Below are 20,061 nucleotides of genomic sequence, written 5' to 3'. Positions count from 1 at the left end.
ATATATATATATATATATATATATATATATATATATATATATATATATACACACAGTGCCTTGCGAAAGTATTCGTTCCACTGAAAAATTGGGCGTGCAAAATTATTCAGTCCCCTTAAGTTAATACTTTGTAGCACCACCTTTTGCTGTGATTACAGCTGTAAGTCGCTTGGGGTATGTCTCTATCAGTTTTGCACATCGAGAGACTGAATTTTTTCCCCATTCCTCCTTGCAAAACAGCTCGAGCTCAGTGAGGTTGGATGGAGAGCATTTGTGAACAGCAGTTTTCAGTTCTTTCCATAGATTCTCGATTGGATTCAGGTCTGGACTTTGACTTGGCCATTCTAACACCTGGATATGTTTATTTTTGAACCATTCCATTGTAGATTTTGCTTTATGTTTTGGATCATTGTCTTGTTGGAAGACAAATCTCCGTCCCAGTCTCAGGTCTTTTGCAGACTCCATCAGGTTTTCTTCCAGAATGGTCCTGTATTTGGCTCCATCCATCTTCCCATCAATTTTAACCATCTTCCCTGTCCCTGCTGAAGAAAAGCAGGCCCAAACCATGATGCTGCCACCACCATGTTTGACAGTGGGGATGGTGTATTCAGAGTGATGAGCTGTGTTGCTTTTACGCCAAACATAACATTTTGCATTGTTGCCAAAAAGTTCAATTTTGGTTTCATCTGACCAGAGCACCTTCTTCCACATGTTTGGTGTGTCTCTTAGGTGGCTTGTAGCAAACTCTAAACTACACTTTTTATGGATATCTTTAAGAAATGGCTTTCTTCTTGCCACCCTTCCATAAAGGCCAGATTTGTGCAATATACGACTGATTGTTGTCCTATGGACAGAGTCTCCCACCTCAGCTGTAGATCTCTGCAGTTCATCCAGAGTGATCATGGGCCTCTTGGCTGCATCTCTGATCAGTCTTCTCCTTGTATGAGCTGAAAGTTTAGAGGGACGGCCAGGTCTTGGTAGATTTGCAGTGGTCTGATACTCCTTCCATTTCAATATTATCGCTTGCACAGTGCTCCTTGGGATGTTTAAAGCTTGGGAAATCTTCTTGTATCCAAATCCGGCTTTAAACTTCTTCACAACTGTATCTCGGACCTGCCTGGTGTGTTCCTTGTTCTTCATGATGCTCTCTGCGCTTTTAACCGACCTCTGAGACTATCACAGTGCAGGTGCATTAATACGGAGACTTGATTACACACAGGTGGATTGTATTTATCATCATTAGTCATTTAGGTCAACATTGGATCATTCAGAGATCCTCACTGAACTTCTGGAGAGAGTTTGCTGCACTGAAAGTAAAGGGGCTGAATAATTTTGCACGCCCAATTGTTCAGTTTTTGATTTGTTAAAAAAGTTTGAAATATCCAATAAATGTCGTTCCACTTCATGATTGTGTCCCACTTGTTGTTGATTCTTCACAAAAAAATACAGTTTTATATCTTTATGTTTGAAGCCTGAAATGTGCCAAAAGGTCGCAAAGTTCAAGGGGGCCGAATACTTTCGCAAGGCACTGTATATATATAAATAATGGATGGTGTTAAGATATAGATGGGAGGGGTTGAGTGGAGCTGAAGGGTGGGACTAAAAACAACAAGATAACTCATGTAAAATACACTGTGTCTATAAAATGTATGTAGGTTCAGAACATTTGTGAAACAGCACAGTTAAAAATATATGGCAAATAGAATAGGTCTTCAGAGCTAGATGGGAGAGGCCGAGGCCTAGGTGAAGCATGGGACTGGATGGTCTTCAGAGCTAGATGGGAGAGGTCGAGGGTCGATGAAGCATGGGACTAGCTTCCGGGTTGGATGCTCGCTGTGTTAAGAAGCAGTGCAGCTTGGTTGGGTTGTGTTACTAACAATTGGAATTTGGAAGAAAAGGGGTTAAAATTCAGTACCAGTCAAAAGTTTGGACACACCTACTCATTCAAGGGTTTTTCTTATTTTTCTTATTTCTACATTGTAGAATAAATGGTGAAGACATCAAAACTATGAAATAACACACATGGAATCATGTAGTAACCAAAAAAAGTGTTTAAGAAATCTAAATATATTTTAGATTCTTCAAAGATGGGGCCTTTGCCTTGATGACAGCTTTGCTTGGCATTCTCTCAACCAGAGATTAATGATTTTCCTACAGTTTTGAAGGAGTTCCCACATATGCTAAGCATTTGTTGGCTGCTTTTCCTTCACTCTGTGATCCAACTCATCCCAAACTATCTCAATTGGGTTGAGGTCGGGGGATTGTGGAGGCCAGGTCATCTGATGCATCACTCCATCTCTCCTTCTTGGTCAAGTAGCCCTTACACAGCCTGGAGGTGTGTTGGGTCATTGTCCTGTTGAAAAACTAATGATAATCCCACTAAGCCCAAACCAGATGGGATGGCGTATCGCTGCAGAATGCTGTGATAGCCATGCTGGTTAAGCGTTCCTTGAATTTTAAATAAATCACTGACACTGTCAACAACATAGCACCCACACACCATCACACCTCCTCCTCCATGCTTCCCGTTGGGAACCGAACTAGGCAAACCTGGCTTCGGGACACGACTCTGGATATCCTTGAAAGGCCCAGCCAGAGCCCGGACTTGAGCCCGATCTAACATCTCTGGAGAGACCTGAAAATAGCTGTGCAGCAACGCTCCCCATCCAGCCTGACAGAGCTTGAGAGGATCTTCAGAGAAGAATGGGAGAAACTCCCCAAATACAGGTGTGCCAAACTTGTAGCGTCATACCCAAGAAGACTCAAGGATGTAATCGCTGCCAAAGGTGCTTCAAGAAATTATTGAGTGAAGGGTCTGAATACTTCTGTAAATGGATGAAGGATGTAGGTAATGATGTCAGTATGGTGTAGAAGGATTGTTCTACTCAGTTATATCACCATCACCAGCTGGGTGTGCAAGGAGTTTTATAATATTTGTTTTATTTCCTGTGTGATATTTTTTTATTTGTAATACATTTGCAAACATTTTTAAAAGCCTGTTTTCGCATTGTCATTGTGAGATATTGTGTGTAGATTAATGAGGGGAAACATAAAAAAAATCAGAAAAAGGCTGTAACGTAACAAAATGTAGAAAAAGTCAGGTGGTCTGAATACTTTGCAAATGCACTGTATATATATATTTAAAAAAAACAATACATGGGGGTTTAGAAATGATGCAGACAATTACATTGATGGAAGGTGCAATCTATCTGCAATATTAAAGCTGATCTACCCCCTAAAAAAAAAAAAATCAAATTCATCGGTGTCTTAAAACAGACCTCGTCTCTGTCTGACCACCTCTATAGGCAGATTGTTTCCTTGAGGATTGGAGGAGAGTTGGAGAGGCTGAAGTCGTCCTGTCTTGATGGTGAACTCGGCCTTCCTGGTCCTCATGGCGGGAAATGGGAAGGAATCTGGTAGGCTCTCCAGTCCAGAGCCGGACTCCACTGGACTCTCTGCGTACAGAAAAGGACAATGGTAGAAACCATGAAAACAAACATTAGATTCTCACTCTATCCTCTTGACCCAATCAATAGTATTATGCCAATCATGTGTTCCAGAATCAGAACTCCCTCCCTCTTTACTGTGGATGCCAATCATGTGTTCCAGAATCGGAAATCCCTCCCTCTTTACCGTGGATGCCAATCATGTGTTCCAGAATCAGAAATCCCTCCCTCTTTACCGTGGATGCCAATCATGTGTTCCAGAATCAGAAACCCCTCCCTCTTTACCGTGGATGCCAATCATGTGTTCCAGAATCAGAACTCTCTCTGCCAGGATCTTGAGAGCTTCCCTCAGCTGCTGCACACCCTCAGTTCCCCCCTGAGAGACAGACAGACAGACACTCCCTCAGTTCCCCCCTGAGAGACAGACAGAGACAGACACTCCCTCAGTTCCCTCTCTGAGAGACAGACAGAGACAGACACTCCCTCAGTTCCCCCCTGAGAGACAGACAGAGACAGACACTCCCTCAGTTCCCTCTCTGAGAGACAGACAGAGACAGACACTCCCTCAGTTCCCCCGAGAGACAGACAGAGACAGACACTCCCTCAGTTCCCCCTGAGAGACAGACAGAGACAGACACTCCCTCAGTTCCCCCCTGAGAGACAGACAGAGACAGACACTCCCTCAGTTCCCCCCTGAGAGACAGACAGAGACAGACACTCCCTCAGTTCCCCCCTGAAAGACAGACACAGACAGACACTCCCTCAGTTCCCACCTGAGAGACAGACAGAGACACACACTCCCTCAGTTCCCTCCCTGAGAGACAGACAGACAGACACTCCCTCAGTTCCCCCCTGAGAGACAGACAGACAGACACTCCCTCAGTTCCCCCCTGAGAGACAGACAGAGACAGACACTCCCTCAGTTCCCCCCTGAGAGACAGACAGACAGACACTCCCTCAGTTCCCCCCTGAGAGACAGACAGAGAGACACTCCCTCAGTTCCCCCTGAGAGACAGACAGACAGACACTCCCTCAGTTCCCCCTGAGAGACAGACAGACAGACACTCCCTCAGTTCCCCCTGAGAGACAGACAGAGACAGACACTCCCTCAGTTCCCCCCTGAGAGACAGACAGAGAGACACTCCCTCAGTTCCCCCTGAGAGACAGACAGACAGACACTCCCTCAGTTCCCCCCTGAGAGACAGACAGACAGACACTCCCTCAGTTCCCCCCGAGAGACAGACAGACAGACACTCCCTCAGTTCCCCCTGCGAGACAGACAGACAGACACTCCCTCAGTTCCCCCCTGAGAGACAGACAGAGACAGACACTCCCTCAGTTCCCCCCTGAGAGACAGACAGAGACAGACACTCGCTCAGTTCCCCGCTGAGAGACAGACAGAGACAGACACTCCCTCAGTTCCCCCTGAGAGACAGACAGAGACAGACACTCTCTCAGTTCCCCCTGAGAGACAGACAGAGACAGACACTCTCTCAGTTCCCCCTTGAGAGACAGACAGAGACAGACACTCCCTCAGTTCCCCCCCTGAGAGACAGACAGACAGACACTCCCTCAGTTCCCTCCTGAGAGACAGACAGAGACAGACACTCCCTCAGTTCCCCCCTGAGAGACAGACAGACAGACACTCCCTCAGTTCCCCCCTGAGAGACAGACAGACAGACACTCCCTCAGTTCCTCCCTGAGAGACAGACAGACACTCCCTCAGTTCCCCCTGAGAGACAGACAGAGACAGACACTCTCTCAGTTCCCCCCTTGAGAGACAGACAGAGACACACTCCCTCAGTTCCCCCCTTGAGAGACAGACAGAGACACACTCCCTCAGTTCCCCCCTCTGAGAGACAGACAGAGACAAATAACCATGAATACACAATGCAGTGCATACCTCAGGTAAACCCTCTCCTGGCTCCCCCTTCTGCCCAGACTGCCCCTGTAAACACATTGACACATTCATTATCATTACAAAACTACTTGCAAAAATCACTGAACATCAGCTGTCAGAGCATCTTACAGATCGCTGCAGCTGTACACAGCCCATCTGTAAATAGCCCATCCAACCAACTACCTACCTCATCCTCATATTTGTTTTGTTTTTCTGCTCTTTTGCACACCAGTATTTCTACTTGCACATCCTCATCTGCACATCCTGTATCCCAACCAGAAGCCATGGGTTACAGGCAACATCCGCACCGAGCTAAAGGCTAGAACTGCCGCTTTCAAGGAGCAGGACACTAATCCGGACGCTTATGAGCAAATCCCGCTAGACGAACCATCAGACAGGACGAACATTGATTCCTACTATGCCGGCTTTGTGGCCGTTATCTTCGGCTTCCATGTCTCATGTATTGAAATACAACTGTTCCACGAAAATGTGCATGTCAAAATCATAACGAGCACGCAGAATGGTAGAAATGGTAGGATAAATTGTAGGCTCCTCTGACAGGATTTGGCCAGGGTTGTTCCGGGTTTTGGTCACTAGATGCCCCCATTGTGCTTTTTGACCTTATGTTTTTTCCCTTGTTCCCCATTATTATTTGCACCTGTACCTCGTTTCCCCTGATTGTATTTAAACCCTTAGTTTCCCTCATCCAAACTTGAAACTCACCCACTGCCTTTGGAGTCTTTATAAAATAATTGCCTCCACGTTTTCCATGGTTGGAGTTTGCCTATAGGCTACTTTGAAGCAAGGTAAGACGTGCCTCATAATATGAAATAAAACATTCACGTTTAAAACAATTAAGTAATGTTTTCAAAATGCATACTGCCTCCAGCTCGCATTGTAAAGTGGTGGGGTGACTGGCTGATAGCCTGTTGCACGTGAAAGGTGAACGGGAGGCCCGCTTCGATTAACAGTTGAGTGGTAGCTATTTTTAATCGTGCACCAAAACTGTTTTTTTTTTTAACACCCGATTTGCATTTAGAATTGTTACACAACGAATGGGGTTCTAAAAGACCATGTTTTCCTCCAGCAGCAACCTGCCGTGGAGCAGCAGCAACCTGCCGTGGAGCAGCAGCAACCTGCCGTGGAGCAGCAGCAACCTGCCGTGGAGCAGCAGCAGAAACCCCTCTCAGAACAGGCTCTGTATGCTGTGCTCGTTGTGTTGGAATAAATGATGACTACACACAGGCCAATTTAATTCCACACATTTTATGCAAATTAACCTATAGACTGATAAGGCATGATGGGAAAATGTATTTCCATAGACTGGTATTCCCATCAATGACTAAAAAGCATTATTTTGCATTGGGATTAATTTAATCCCGGTCATTTTGGCCGGCAACAGTTTTATTTATCAACTTTTCATTTATTTTATTTTTTTGATCAGCCAAAAGCTGACATGAAAAGCCTGGCGTTTTGTTTTGCGTGTCTGTGTGAACAGCCTTTCCGTACTCACAGGCTGGCCATGCTCCCCTGTTAATCCTGGAGGTCCCTGGTGAGAGAGAGAGAGGAACACAGATCAGAGAACCTCTCATTCTCGCAGTGCAAGCAGAAACTGGAGGGCGGTGTCACAGGAAGAATCAGCACGCCACTGAGGTTGGCCGTAATGACTGGTCTGTTTGATGTTCTCACCAACGGGTCTACCCGGTCATGTGCGGGTTAACCCTCTGTTCTTTAATGACAGCAGATGACGGGGATTAGTTTTAACATCCTGGCCGAATTGGAACTTTATTGTTGCGATCAGCGAGGTCTGACCAGGGCCACGGGCTGATTAATTACGGCTGAATGAAAACTTTACTGTTGTGATTTGTGAGGTGGGACCAGGGCCATATGCTGATTAACCGTTGGCCTACAATTTCTGCGACCCTGGGGAAATCTAATTAATCAAAATCTGTCTGTTTAAGCTAGAGATATCTGTTGGGTTTTTTCCTCCGTGGGCTCCATCTCAATCCATCACGTCCTCTGAATGGTGACAGAGCAAGAGCGGTGTTTGTCAGACTATAAGACTTCTCACGAAAACATCTGCATTGTCCGGTCGGTTTGGCCTAAAAAACTATTATGACCAATCTATTGAAAGATGAGAGTCTCACGAACACCATGGTGTTCTCTATTTTGCTAGGATGCCCACAAGACACACAAGAATAGTTGTAAAGGGACCTTAAGTACCAGTTTAAAAAAAAAGATAAATAAATGTCTTATATCTATCCGATATAGGTCAGACTCTTCAAAAAAAACTTCCTTTTGATTTTTTTTTACTATATTTTGTTCCAGTTGTTCCAATCTGTTATTCAATGTGTTTCTATTGGCTAATAGCAGTAGCAAACAAATTCAAACGTTTCATCCAATCATTTTTGTTGTTGTTGTTGTTGACACCTTAATTGGGTTTTAAAAATTCAAAATAAAATAGATAAATGATTCTTGGTATGAACATCTTAAAACAATATCCCTATGTCATCATAGAACCCTCCCCCCTTGTTGTGATCAGTGAGGTCTAACCAGGGCCACAGGCTGATTAATTATGGCTGAATGAGAAGATTACTTTTGTGATCAGTGAAGTCTGACATGTGGATGTGTCACAAATGTTCCCTGGTCAAAATGAGTGTACTCCGTTTGGGAGGCAGACTTAGTATTTGAACACAAGGTCTTTATAAGCGTTCCTGTCTACCTCCTGATCAAAGCAGATGTTCACAGTGGAACAAAGACAGTGTTGCAATACACGTTCATAACGAATTCCTTCTCAAGCATTCCCAGTGTTTTCTAATGAGAACATTAGGGGGAACATTTTTGCCTCACCCTCTCCCCTGTGTCTCCTTTAGAGCCTGGGTCCCCAGCCGTGCCTTGGAGGCCTCCCTCTGCCTGAAACACACAAACAGAAAGGGGTATCAGACATCTCCCTCACACAGCCAGGCTCACACTGCCCTGGCTGTGACCATAGTAGCATCTCTGACATTATACTAGACTATTTGGTACTCACGTCTCGCCCTGGGAGACCTGGAACTCCTGCTGGTCCGATTGGTCCAGGGGGACCTGTGATGTCACAGAAACAGTTCCAGAACATATTTGTGTTGATGGTACTTGTAGTTCTTAGAGAGAAAAACACTGATACAAACACACACCTGCAGGGGGACACCCACCTGCAGGGACACATACCTGCAGGGACACATAGGGACACACAGGGACACACACCTGCAGGGACACACACCTGCAGGGACACACACTTGCAGGGACACACACCTGCAGGGACACACACTTGCAGGGACACATACCTGCAGGGACACAGATACACAAAAATGAAGTTGTACCTGGGGGTCCAAGGGGACCAGGTGGACCGGGAGGGCCGGCTACGAACTCAGGAAGATCTGGAGTAAGAGGTGTTTCCTCTGATTAAAACACAAACAAGAAATGAAGTATTTACCAAAGTTGTACCACAGAGGCGGTCAGTGATGTTACATTTCTATTACAGCATATTGGATGACTGTCGTTCATATTCCATTCACCCAGCTCAATGTAACAGCGGTAGGGTTAGGCTACTACATGATACACTCTAATTTGAAATCAATGTACCCAGAGGAGGACAGAAGCAAGCTGTCCTCCAGCTACACCATGGTGCTACCCTAGAGGGCGCTGTTGAGTCTACTGTAGAGTTTAATTGCAAAACAGTGTGTTTTATATCAATTATTTGGTGACGTGAATATATTTAGTATAGTTTTATCTAAAAAGGAATCACTTTTTTAATGTTTACAATTTTTGTTTCTATGAAATTCACTGAGGAAGATGGTCCTCCCCTTCCTCCTCTGAGAATCCTCCACTGTTTAAACACTTTGCTGTAAAATCTCAATGGTGTTTCATTAAAGTTTGTAGGACCTCTGACCCAACACTTCTCCCTTGTAGTGTGTGTGTGCGTGTGTTTGATGTGTGTGTGTGTGTGCGTTTGTGTGTGTGTATGTGTGTGTGTGCGTTTGTGTGTGTGTGTGTGTGCGTTTGTGTGTGTGTGTGTGTGTATGTGTATGTGTGTGTGTTGCTAGGGCAAACTGCTAGGGAAAACAGCTAGGGCAAACTGCTAGGGCAAACTGCTTTTATCAATGGAGGTACATTTCTATGAATATATGCATCTGTCTAGTATGTGTTGTCCTGTCTAGTATGTGTTGTCCTGTCTAGTATGTGTTGTCCTGTCTAGTATGTGTTGTCCTGTGTGTATGTGTTGTCCTGTCTAGTATGTGTTGCCCTGTCTAGTATATGTTGTCCTGTCTAGTATGTGGTGTTCTGTCTAGTATGTGTTGTCCTGTCTTGTAGGTGTTGTCCTGTCTAGTATGTGTTGCCCTGTCTAGTATGTGTTGCCATGTCTAGTATGTGTTCTCCTGTCTAGTACGTGTTGTCCTGTCTAGTATGTGTTGTCCTGTCTAGTATGTGTTGTCCTGTCTAGTACGTGTTGTCCTGTCTAGTATGTGTTGTCCTGTCTAGTATGTGTTGTCCTGTGTGTATGTGTTGTCCTGTCTAGTATGTGTTGTCCTGTCTAGTATGTGTTGCCCTGTCTAGTATGTGTTGCCCTGTCTAGTATGTGTTGTCCTGTCTAGTATGTGTTGCCCTGTCTAGTATGTGTTGTCCTGTCTAGTATGTGTTGCCCTGTCTAGTATGTGTTGTCCTGTGTGTATGTGTTGTCCTGTCTAGTATGTGTTGTCCTGTCTAGTATGTGTTGTCCTGTGTGTACGTGTTGTCCTGTCTAGTATGTGTTGTCCTGTCTAGTATGTGTTGTCCTGTGTGTATGCAAGTGTGTATATATATGTTTCTGTGTTAGTCTAAACCCGAATCACTTCCTCTTCACCCTAACCCTAACCGTGAGCGTTAACCCAAACATCCCCAACCCCAGCCAGCACACTTAACTAAAACTAAGGTAAAGTGCACTGGTGGAATCATCTGTCCGGCTGGAACTAATTCCAGCTGCTGCTGCAGTTTCCCTCTAGCCACATCAGGAGGGCCTATGAGTGGCAGAGCCTCGCCTCCATCCCCTCTCTATACGGGCCTGGGATTTGGCTCCTGGCTGGTTCTGAGTTTCCAGACTGCTGTGCTGACAGTTTACAAATGAGCTGTGATTTACAGCCAGCTGGCTCCAGTAGCTAACACAGCCGACAGCCTCTCCTCTCCTCTCCTCTCCTCTCCACAGACCCAGATCTAGACCAAGACCCACACTAAACTTAAACCCTAATCTAAACCCTTATCTTAACCCTAATCTAAACCCTTATCTTAACCCTAATCTAAACCCTAATCTAAACCCTAATCTAAACCCCAATCTTAACCCTAATTAATCTAAACCCTAACCCTAATCTAAACCCTAATCTAAACCCTAATCTTAACCCTAATCTAATCTTAACCACACTGCTAACCTTATGCCTAACCCTAAAATTAACCTTTTGATTTTGCAGTTTGGCCAAATACTGGTAACCCCAGTCAGCCTGCACTGCCCCCCGGTGTTGAACTATGGCACATTAACCTGTGTTTGCCTTGTCTGACCCATTCTAGTCACCATCACAAGCTCATCCATGGAAAACAGTTTGTATTTAGATACCGGTCCTGGTATGAATTAATCACATAATATTTCAGTTTAGAATAGGTATTTTCTGTGAAATAGAGATGGACATGAATATAAATTAGCTGTGCAGTGGCTAGTGGAGATAGAGACCCATGGTAGCTGTTAGCAGCTGGGTGGCCATAGAGACCCATGGTAGCTGTTAGCAGCTGTGTGGCCATAGAGACCCATGGTAGCTGTTAGCAGCTGGGTGGCCATAGAGACCCATGGTAGCTGTTAGCAGCTGTGTGGCCATAGAGACCCATGGTAGCTGTTAGCAGCTGCGTGGCCATAGAGACCCATGGTAGCTGTTAGCAGCTGTGTGGCCATAGAGACCCATGGTAGTTGTTAGCAGCTGTGTGGACATAGAGACACATGGTAGCTGTTAGCAGCTGCATGGCCATAGAGACCCATGGTAGCTGTTAGCAGCTGCGTGGCCATAGAGACCCATGGTAGCTGTTAGCAGCTGTGTGGACATAGAGACCCATGGTAGCTGTTAGCAGCCTTGTGGACATAGAGACCCATGGTAGCTGTTAGCAGCTGTGTGGACATAGAGACACATGGTAGCTGTTAGCAGCCTTGTGGACATAGAGACCCATGGTAGCTGTTAGCAACTGTGTGGCCATAGAGACCCATGGTAGCTGTTAGCAGCTGTGTGGCCATAGAGACCCATGGTAGCTGTTAGCAGCTGTGTGGCCATAGAGACACATGGTAGCTGTTATCAGCTGCGTGACATAGAGACCCATGGTAGCTGTTAGCAGCTGTGTGGCCATAGAGACCCATGGTAGCTGTTAGCAGCTGCGTGGCCATAGAGACCCATGGTAGCTGTTAGCAGCTGTGTGGCCATAGAGACCCATGGTAGCTGTTAGCAGCTGTGTGGCCATAGAGACCCATGGTAGCTGTTAGCAGCTGCGTGGCCATAGAGACACATGGTAGCTGTTAGCAGCTGTGTGGCCATAGAGACCCATGGTAGCTGTTAGCAGCTGTGTGGACATAGAGACCCATGGTAGCTGTTAGCAGCTGCGTGGCCATAGAGACCCATGGTAGCTGTTAGCAGCTGTGTGGACATAGAGACACATGGTAGCTGTTAGCAGCCTTGTGGACATAGAGACCCATGGTAGCTGTTAGCAGCTGTGTGGACATAGAGACACATGGTAGCTGTTAGCAGCCTTGTGGACATAGAGACCCATGGTAGCTGTTAGCAGCTGTGTGGCCATAGAGACCCATGGTAGCTGTTAGCAGCTGTGTGGCCATAGAGACCCATGGTAGCTGTTAGCAGCTGTGTGGCCATAGAGACCCATGGTAGCTGTTAGCAGCTGTGTGGCCATAGAGACCCATGGTAGCTGTTAGCAGCTGTGTGGCCATAGAGACACATGGTAGCTGTTAGCAGCTGCGTGGCATAGAGACACATGGTAGCTGTTAGCAGCTGTGTGGCCATAGAGACCCATGGTAGCTGTTAGCAGCTGCAGTATGAATGTGGACAGACAAGGAAACAATTAACTTCATTCAACCCAGTATTTCCTGTTGTAGTAATTCTGTACATGAGACATTTTGACCCTGGTAAAAATAACAACCTGATGCATTTTAACTACTAATGTAATGTCTTTGTTACAGACTGAAGCAAACACAGCTATTTTGAGGAGGACAGATACTCTGAGGCCCTCTCAGTGGTTCTCCTTCATGGATATGAACATATATTCAGTTACACCGCTTGTATTTCTAGCTGTGCCCTTGTCTTCACCTTGTTCTGCATTCATTGGTCCTTGGCCAGTGTTCCAATCGTAGTTGACTGGAAGAGCTCATAGAAAACAATACCATCTACTGAGGCTGAGATGGTGATGATGGTGGTTGTGGGGCGGGGGGATCCACTCACCCTGCTCGTCGAACCCGAACATGTCACCCCTCGGCTGGGTAGAGGAGTGACGTGGCCTTGGAGGGCCTGGAGGTCCGGGGAGGCCTGGAAAACCGATCTCTCCGGGTCTTCCTCGCTCTCCCATTGGCCCTGGGAATCAGAGGGGACACATCATCTCACAACCATAGGCATTCAGATATTGAGGATAAATGACGCTTCTGACGCAAGACAATGCTGAACAACGTTGAAAAACCAGAACGAATGTCATGCATTCTCATCTGAGGAATATTAGGATGGATCACCTGTCGGTCCGGTCTGTCCTGGAACGCCTGCCTCGCCAGCTGGGCCTGGAATACCTGGTGATCCGATTGGCCCTGGTGGTCCTCTTCCTCCTATGGAACAGGTAGGATGGAGGGCCAGAACCAGAACAATGTGTTTACCATGTTTATTTATTTATTTTATTTTACCTTTTTAACAAATTCTTATTTTCAATGACGGCCTGGGAACAGTGGGTTAACTGCCTGTTCAGGGGCAGAACGACAGATTTGTACCTTGTCAGCTCGGGGGTTTGAACTAGCAACCTTCCAGTTACTAGTCCAACGCTCTAACCACTAGGCTACCCTGCCGCCCCAGGGTGTTGAGAGGTAATCTCCCCTTAGGTGATGTATGGCTGTGTGATACAGCTATGACTGCAGGTAGGTTGGAGGGCCTATGGGGGAGGGGTTAGGGGTGTTACCTGGCTCCAGGTAGGATGGAGGGCCTATGGGGGTGGGGTTAGGGGTGTTACCTGGCTCCAGGTAGGATGGAGGGCCTATGGGGGAGGGGTTAGGGGTGTTACCTGGCTCCAGGTAGGATGGAGGGCCTATGGGGGAGGGGTTAGGGATGTTACCTGGCTCCAGGTAGGATGGAGGGCCTATGGGGGAGGGGTTAGGGGTGTTACCTGGCTCCAGGTAGGATGGAGGGCCAAGGTGGGAGGGGTTAGGGGTGTTACCTGGCTCCAGGTAGGATGGAGGGCCTATGGGGGAGGGGTTAAGGGTGTTACCTGGCTCCAGGTAGGATGGAGGGCCTATGGGGGAGGGGTTAGGGGTGTTACCTGGCTGCAGGTAGGATGGAGGGCCTATGGGGGAGGGGTTAGGGGTGTTATCTGGCTCCAGGTAGGATGGAGGGCCTATGGGGGGAGGGGTTAGGGGTGTTACCTGGCTCCAGGTAGGATGGAGGGCCAAGGTGGGAGGGGTTAGGGGTGTTACCTGGCTCCAGGTAGGATGGAGGGCCTATGGGGGAGGGGTTAAGGGTGTTACCTGGCTCCAGGTAGGATGGAGGGCCTATGGGGGAGGGGTTCAGGGTGTTACCTGGCTCCAGGTAGGATGGAGGGCCTATGGGGGAGGGGTTAGGGGTGTTACCTGGCTCCAGGTAGGATGGAGGGCCTATGGGGGTGGGGTTAGGGGTGTACACCTCGTTATCACTGGAAACCTCTGTTGAGTTGTTGAAGGATGGTGATGGTGAACCTGCCCCGTCTAGCAGTTTAATCTGGAATAACAAAAGAGCAAGGGTCAGATTAAATATACCGATGTGACATGTAATCTTCCGTCCATCATAATCATCATTTTCTTAATCGTCGTCATCATCTTCAACCAACCATCTTTCTTCCATGTCCTCTGTTCTCTTTTCCCCCTGTCATTCCTTCTTACCTTGGACTCGATGTCGTTCAGTCTGCTATTCATGTCAGTGAAGCCGGTGCAGTTCATGTACTCTGCAACGAGAGAGAGAGGAGAGAGGAGATGACAGACACACAAACACACACACACACACCCTCTCCTGGCAGTGGGTTAATACCACCACTACTGGGAAGCCAAAAGACACACAAAAGAACAATAGCCGTAAAACAATATCCAGGAATTTATTAGCTATTCTTAAATATTTTCTTCATTAAATCACACTCAGGCAGACTAAACATCATCTTTCCCTCTTTCTCTCCAACACACACACACCCACCCACACACACACACACACACACACACACACACACACACACACACACACAGACTTTCAACAGCAACATTCTGAGGGGGATGAATGAATCCAATAGGTTTTATTGGCATTTAATTGTTTTGAGAGAAAAGTCAAGATCATGTCAACTAATCCACTGGTTCCCACAATGGGGTACTCAGGACACCACTTATATAATAATCTGGTCAATGGGGTACTCAGGACACCACTTATATAATAATCTGGTCAATGGGGTACTCAGGACACCACTTATATAATAATCTGGTCAATGGGGTACTCAGGACACCACTTATATAATAATCAGGTCAATGGGGTACTCAGGACACCACTTATATAATACTCTGGTCAATGGGGTACTCAGGACACCACTTATATAATAATCTGGTCAATGGGGTACTCAGGACACCACGTGTATAATAATCTGGTCAATGGGGTACTCAGGACACCACTTATATAATACTCTGGTCATACTCAGGACACCACGTGTGTAATAATCTGGTCAATGGGGTACTCAGGACACCACTTATATAATACTCTGGTCAATGGGGTACTCAGGACACCACTTATATAATACTCGGGTCAATGGGGTACTCAGGACACCACGTGTATAATAATCTGGTCAATGGGGTACTCAGGACACCACTTATATAATAATCTGGTCAATGGGGTACTCAGGACACCACGTGTATAATAATCTGGTCAATGGGGTACTCAGGACACCACTTATATAATACTCTGGTCAATGGGGTACTCAGGACACCACGTGTGTAATAATCTGGTCAATGGGGTACTCAGGACACCACTTATATAATACTCTGGTCAATGGGGTACTCAGGACACCACTTATATAATACTCGGGTCAATGGGGTACTCAGGACACCACTTATATAATAATCTGGTCAATGGGGTACTCAGGACACCACTTATATAATAATCTGGTCAATGGGGTACTCAGGACACCACTTATATAATAATCTGGTCAATGGGGTACTCAGGACACCACTTGTATAATAATCTGGTCAATGGGGTACTCAGGACACCACTTATATAATAATCTGGTCAATGGGGTACTCAGGACACCACTTATATAATACTCGGGTCAATGGGGTACTCAGGACACCACGTGTATAATAATCTGGTCAATGGGGTACTCAGGACACCACTTATATAATACTCGGGTCAATGGGGTACTCAGGACACCACTTGTATAATAATCTGGTCAATGGGGTACTCAGGACACCACGTGTGTAATACTCTGGTCACCTCTGAGTAAACTACATGACATGCACAGAGGAACGGTAGTCTATGAGTATAGCCTGTAAATGGAATGTTCTGTTATAGAATGTCAAGAACAGAAGTGTTCCGGAATGTTCCCCATTCCACAGACACATCTGGCCACACAAACCTAATGATGTAGAATGCCATTGCCATGGACAACTAGCAGTCATAAATAACTAGTCATTGCAACAACAAAAGGAGCTGAAACGGTTCTGGCTTCCCTATATCATGGTTTAACCACTGTACACAGGGTTCCACTGGCAGCCGTTGAGGTTTATGGTCTGAAATAGGACAGGCAGGGTTTAGGTGTGTGTGTGTGTGTGTGTGTGTGTGTGTGGGGGGGGGGTGGTTTACCATTGGTATAAGCATCTACAAACAGAAGCACCAATCAAGGGCTCAACCAAACACATTCCTCTGTAATTAATCTGCCCACATACTCAGTACTGTTTATCTAGCCACTTCAGTGGGACCAAAATGAACCCAATTAGCTCCTTGTGATAAGAACAATTGCACTGAGTATCGGTACAGTAGGGTGTATGGGGGTGATATATGTACAGACCGATATGGAGTGTTCAGTGTACAGTTCAGGGGGGAGGGTTTGGTTCGGGCACGGAAGTCATATGACCCTCTCTCTCTCTGTTCTCACCCACGGTTATATCAGCTCTTACCCTTCACCCGGGGCAGGATGGGTGCACCCTTAACCCCCCCCGGGATCTGGAGTCATTACTGTATCATAAACACACGCCACAGAGACAAGTCTTCATGTCATGAACGTGAGCCAGAGGTAATCTATACCAACATGTGGAGGGAATGCCAGCATCACAGCAGAGAAAGGCAAAGTTCTGTTGTGTGAAAGCTAACGCAGCACTTATAGTGGAACCACAACCTACAGAGGAAGTATGTTGGGATCTGTAATGACACCATGGCAACGTAATGACACCATGGCAACGTAATGACACCATGGCAAAGTAATGACACCATGGCAACATAATGACACCATGGCAACATAATGACACCATGGCAACATAATGACACCATGGCAACATAAAGACATCACGGCAACATAAAGACATCATGGCAACATAATGACACCATGGCAACATAATGACACCATGGCAACATAAAGACATCACGGCAACATAAAGACACCATGGCAATGTAATGACACCACGGCAACATAATGACACCATGGCAACACAAAGACACCACGGCAACATAAAGACACCATGGCAACACAATGACACCATGGCAACACAAAGATATGGAGTCTCGTTCTATTTATTTTTCTTAGAATGATCTGAGTTTTTGGGATAGGATTTAATTACGTAGTCCTTTATACTGTAGTTATTACAGTAGCAATGTATTGCGCTAAATAAACAAACAAACTACATTTTCCTGTTTAAATTCTCAGAGGAGTCTGATCACATTCATGTTTTTGTCTAGCTCTGCAAACAGATACACTTCTGGGAATTTTACTGACAAAACAAGAAAAACTGCCCACTGGACACAGCACGGCATTTCAACGTGGATCATTCGCTAATATTTGGTTGAGACGTTGACCAATGCGATTACAACCTATATACACCCACTCAAAAAGACAGCCAATAGTTAGCTGAATATACAATGACTTATCACTATGTTATCACTATGTTTTCACTATGTTATCACTATGTCATCACTATGTTGTCACTATGTTTTCACTATGTCATCACTATGTCATCACTATGTTGTCACTATGTTATCACTATGTTATCACTATGTTATCACTATGTTATCACTATGTCATCACTATGTTATCACTATGTTTTCACTATGTCATCACTATGTCTTCACTATGTTATCACTATGTTTTCACTATGTTATCACTATGTTTTCACTATGTTATCACTATGTTTTCACTATGTCATCACTATGTCTTCACTATGTCTTCACTATGTTTTCACTATGTTATCACTATGTTTTCACTATGTTATCACTATGTTTTCACTATGTTATCACTATGTCATCACTATGTTATCACTATGTCATCACTATGTTATCACTATGTTTTCACTATGTCTTCACTATGTCTTCACTATGTTATCACTATGTCATCACTATGTCTTCACTATGTCATCACTATGTTATCACTATGTTTTCACTATGTTATCACTATGTTATCACTATGTCTTCACTATGTTATCACTATGTTTTCACTATGTCATCACTATGTTTTCACTATGTTATCACTATGTTATCACTCTGTTTTCACTATGTTATCACTATGTTTTCACTATGTCATCACTATGTCTTCACTATGTCATCACTATGTCTTCACTATGTCTTCACTATGTTATCACTATGTTTTCACTATGTCTTCACTATGTCTTCACTATGTTATCTGTGTGTTATCACTGTGTGTTATCACTGTGTGTTGTTTTCAACCATCTGAAAGCACAACCAGATTCCAATAGAAACACCATGTCTGATTTCCTTTTGGTTTAGTTCTCATCTAAATGAGTTATCACTGCACTTTCAACCATTTAAAAGCACAACAAAGTTCAATAAAAATTGGAATTAAAATGTCAGTTTTAATTTAGTTATAGGATTTACTGTATGAATGTATTATCACTGTGCTTCATTCAATAGCAGAACCAAATCACCTGGATTGCAGCTAGGTGATATTACATTAAACGTACATAGAGGAAGTGATCAATGCTGTTGGTGATTCTGAGCAGATTGGGAACATCTCCACTGACCTACGACCTTTGCATGTGATCTTGAACATATACTACTACATAAGTAGACATTTACAGTAGACATTTACAGTTACAGTAACCTTAAAATGAATAACAGTTACATGGCCATATTTTAAAGGTTGAATGTGACATTAGTTTAATAAGACAGCCTTAACTTTAGGCTATTTACTGTGTTTAAAGTCACATTAAAGTCACATTGAAATGTGTTTAGCTGACACCACAACCAGATATCAACATTTAAAGGACATGTATATCTACTGCTTGGATAGTCCCATCTGAGCCACTGGCTAAATCCCATTATTTAACTTTGATTTTTGGATGAGTTGGAGACGTGAATCCAACAAATCATTTGTCAACAAGTTAATGGGCCATTTACTGTATTTCAAAAGGGATGTTGAATTGTGTTTGGTTGTCAACGCAACCAAATATCATCATTTGAAGGAGATGGATTCACCTCTCCATCTCAACCAATAATCTAAGTTAAAGAAAAAACAATCAGGTTATGGTCAAACCCTACACCCTAGCCTGAGGTCAAACCCTACACCCTAGCCTGAGGTCAAACCCTACACCCCAACCTGAGCACTCTGTTCCTCCACCTTTGGTCTCTTGGCCCTCCCACCCTTGCAGGAGGGCAGTTCCCGCTCAGCCCAGTCAAAGCTCTTTGTCCGGGCACCCCAACAGGGGAACAAGCTTCCCCCTAAAGGCAGGACAAGCGGAGTCCCTGCCCATCTTTCAGGAAGCATCTGAAACCCTACTTCCTTGAAGACCATCTTAAACTTGAACCCTGGGCTGAATTGAAACAACAGCTGTTGATGACTTTGTAAACAGTATACAGGCATAAATAATATTAGTGATGATACTAAACTGGTAAAACTATGGTGATATTTCATTTGCTCTGTTAAACCTACACTTTAGAATGACCTTGACAGCAACAGTAAATCTATTTGTTTTTAAATTTTATTTAACTAGGCAAGTCAGTTAAGAACAAAATCTTATTTTCAATGACAGCCTAGGAACAGTGGGTTAACTGCCTGTTCAGGGGCAGAATGACAGATTTGTATCTTGTCAGCTCGGGGGGTTGAACTTGCAACCTTTTGGTTCCTAGTCCAACGCTCTACCCACTAGGCTACCCTCCCACCTCTACACTCTAACCACTAGGCTACCCTCCCACCTCTACACTCTAACCACTAGGCTACCCTCCCACCTCTACACTCTAACCA

At 45.1% G+C, this 20,061-nt stretch overlaps 1 protein-coding gene across 1 annotated transcript in view; it reads right to left on the bottom strand.

Annotated features, from left to right (window-relative positions):
- Positions 1-2,260: 2,260 nt before the first annotated feature.
- The window catches only part of LOC135538915 (collagen alpha-1(XXVI) chain-like), a 48,006-nt gene continuing 30,205 nt past the window's right edge, over positions 2,261-20,061 (bottom strand). Inside the window, exons 4-14 of the mRNA XM_064964790.1 lie at positions 14,507-14,568; positions 14,219-14,345; positions 13,121-13,210; positions 12,840-12,968; positions 8,706-8,783; positions 8,378-8,430; positions 8,197-8,259; positions 6,860-6,895; positions 5,350-5,394; positions 3,732-3,822; positions 2,261-3,455 (exon numbers count right to left, since the gene is read on the bottom strand). Coding sequence (XP_064820862.1) covers positions 3,268-3,455; positions 3,732-3,822; positions 5,350-5,394; positions 6,860-6,895; positions 8,197-8,259; positions 8,378-8,430; positions 8,706-8,783; positions 12,840-12,968; positions 13,121-13,210; positions 14,219-14,345; positions 14,507-14,568 — 962 coding nt within the window. The 3' untranslated portion in view covers positions 2,261-3,267. The remainder of the gene's footprint in view (positions 3,456-3,731; positions 3,823-5,349; positions 5,395-6,859; positions 6,896-8,196; positions 8,260-8,377; positions 8,431-8,705; positions 8,784-12,839; positions 12,969-13,120; positions 13,211-14,218; positions 14,346-14,506; positions 14,569-20,061) is intronic.

This window comes from Oncorhynchus masou, unplaced genomic scaffold (assembly GCF_036934945.1).
Source record: "Oncorhynchus masou masou isolate Uvic2021 unplaced genomic scaffold, UVic_Omas_1.1 unplaced_scaffold_1018, whole genome shotgun sequence".
NCBI classification, from domain to species: domain Eukaryota; kingdom Metazoa; phylum Chordata; class Actinopteri; order Salmoniformes; family Salmonidae; genus Oncorhynchus; species Oncorhynchus masou.
Note: the sequence above shows the minus strand (reverse complement) of the source record. Positions and strands in the feature narration are given on the sequence as shown.